The sequence below is a fragment of the Camelina sativa genome, chromosome 20 (genome assembly GCF_000633955.1).
Source record: "Camelina sativa cultivar DH55 chromosome 20, Cs, whole genome shotgun sequence".
Classification (NCBI taxonomy): Eukaryota; Viridiplantae; Streptophyta; class Magnoliopsida; order Brassicales; family Brassicaceae; genus Camelina; species Camelina sativa.
In genome coordinates, this window is record NC_025704.1 from 1,487,145 (window position 1) to 1,488,868 (window position 1,724).

At 40.7% G+C, this 1,724-nt stretch overlaps 1 protein-coding gene across 1 annotated transcript in view; it reads right to left on the reverse strand.

The window, feature by feature from the left end:
- LOC104768591 overlaps positions 1–1,724 on the reverse strand; it is a 16,090-nt gene that overhangs the window by 7,672 nt on the left and 6,694 nt on the right. The window contains exon 3 of the mRNA XM_010492594.2: positions 48–991. Coding sequence (XP_010490896.1) covers positions 48–991 — 944 coding nt within the window. The remainder of the gene's footprint in view (positions 1–47; positions 992–1,724) is intronic.

Genomic DNA, 1,724 nt, shown 5'->3' on the forward strand with positions numbered 1-1,724 from the left:
TGATGATCAGATTCCATATGAAAAGCAGAAACAATCACAGACAAATGGTTGTCCATACCTTCAATAGGCTGCATATCCGAGCTAGATGAATCACTCGAATCAGCTCCTACATCATCTTCTTTTGGCAATCCATCCTCTAAAGGTTCATCTTTTGTAATAGAAATATCATCGGACGAGTCATCATCGGTGATTTCCGCAAGTATCTCATCAAACGCTTGCTTAACGAGCGATACAGTTTCATTCCATACATCTACTGTTTTCTTAACATCCTCTTCTCTCATTTCTCCAAAGGAACCTTCTCTGCAAACTTCTTCATTATTATCTCCCACAGTTTTCTTTCCATCCTCTTCTCTCATTTCTCTAGAGGAACCTTCTCTGAAAAATTTCTCATTATATCCCACAATGTCCTCACTCTTCACTTCTTCGCTCTTCACATCATCATGATCGAGACCTGTCACAGTATGTTCACATCTACCGTGCCATTGTGCAGCGTTTTCCTTCAAATCTTTGTCAATTATTCCATCTGAATCATCCATTATCTCTGGTTTAGATTCCTGAACCCATTCTTTATTAGCTGACGCAACAGTCTCCATTGATACCATTCCTCCTTCCTCATTACCATCAACATCTACCATTACTGTCTCACTAGATCTTCCATTCGATTCTGAATTGTTTCCACCATTCTCCGAGCTGGAAACCTCTTCTTCATTAGATTCCCCATCTGCATTATCATCAACCTCTTTTGATTCTTGATCAGTCACACTCCGACCACCTAAAGGGCCTCTCTTTCTACTCAAAGTCCGCTTCAATAACACCAAACGCCGGTTCACACTATTCTGCCTCTTCATAAACTTCCTCCTCATTGACACAAACCGCTTCAAAGACGGAACACCAACATTGTTGTTATCCGCAGCGTGGCTATGACGCGTACCGTGCAGAGAACAATACCTATAAGTGCAAACATCATTACTCTTCTTAGAAGAAGAAGAACCTTTCATAGCTGAAGAACACGTAGCTTTAAGCAGCCCATTGTATCTTAAGCTTGCTATTCTCTTCAACCTAGCCACTCCAAGATTCTTCTGATTATTACTTTCTATATTCTTAGAAGCAGAAGAACTCGTTGGTCTCAAGTAATGAGGCTTTAACAATCCAAAACCTTCACTAGATATTGAATCGAGATTCTTCTGTGTAGAATTTGAAGTTAAACGCTTTAAAGATCTCATCTTCTTCAGTCTCTGTCCTCCTCCATGTAACTTCCTCGTTGACTGTCTCCTAAGAATTTTCATACTTGAAACACTCTTCAATTTCGCTCGTCTCTTCACCGATCTTGACCTTTCCTGAAATCAAAACTCAAAAGTATTAGTCTTTATCCCAGATCTCTGATTCTAACACATCTAAACAGCTCTTGATTCCGATCAAAAGCAGAGAGAGATGTGGGGGGAGACTTGCCTGGTCAATCTCTTCGTTATCATCAGATGATTTAGAGTAAGTTCTGGAATCATAAGACATCTCAGAAGAAGAAGAAGAAGATGAATCTTCGGACTCTGCAGTGTAGCCGGAGAAGATGGCCGGAATCTGATCAACAGTGAAGTCAGAACCGGAGAATCCGAAACTGGGCAGTCTAGAAATCTTGATGGGTTTCTTCCACATCTTCCTGTCTCTCCTTTGATGAACTCTTCTGCTGTTTTTACTTGAGCTCTCCGAGAACATCATCGGATTTGACA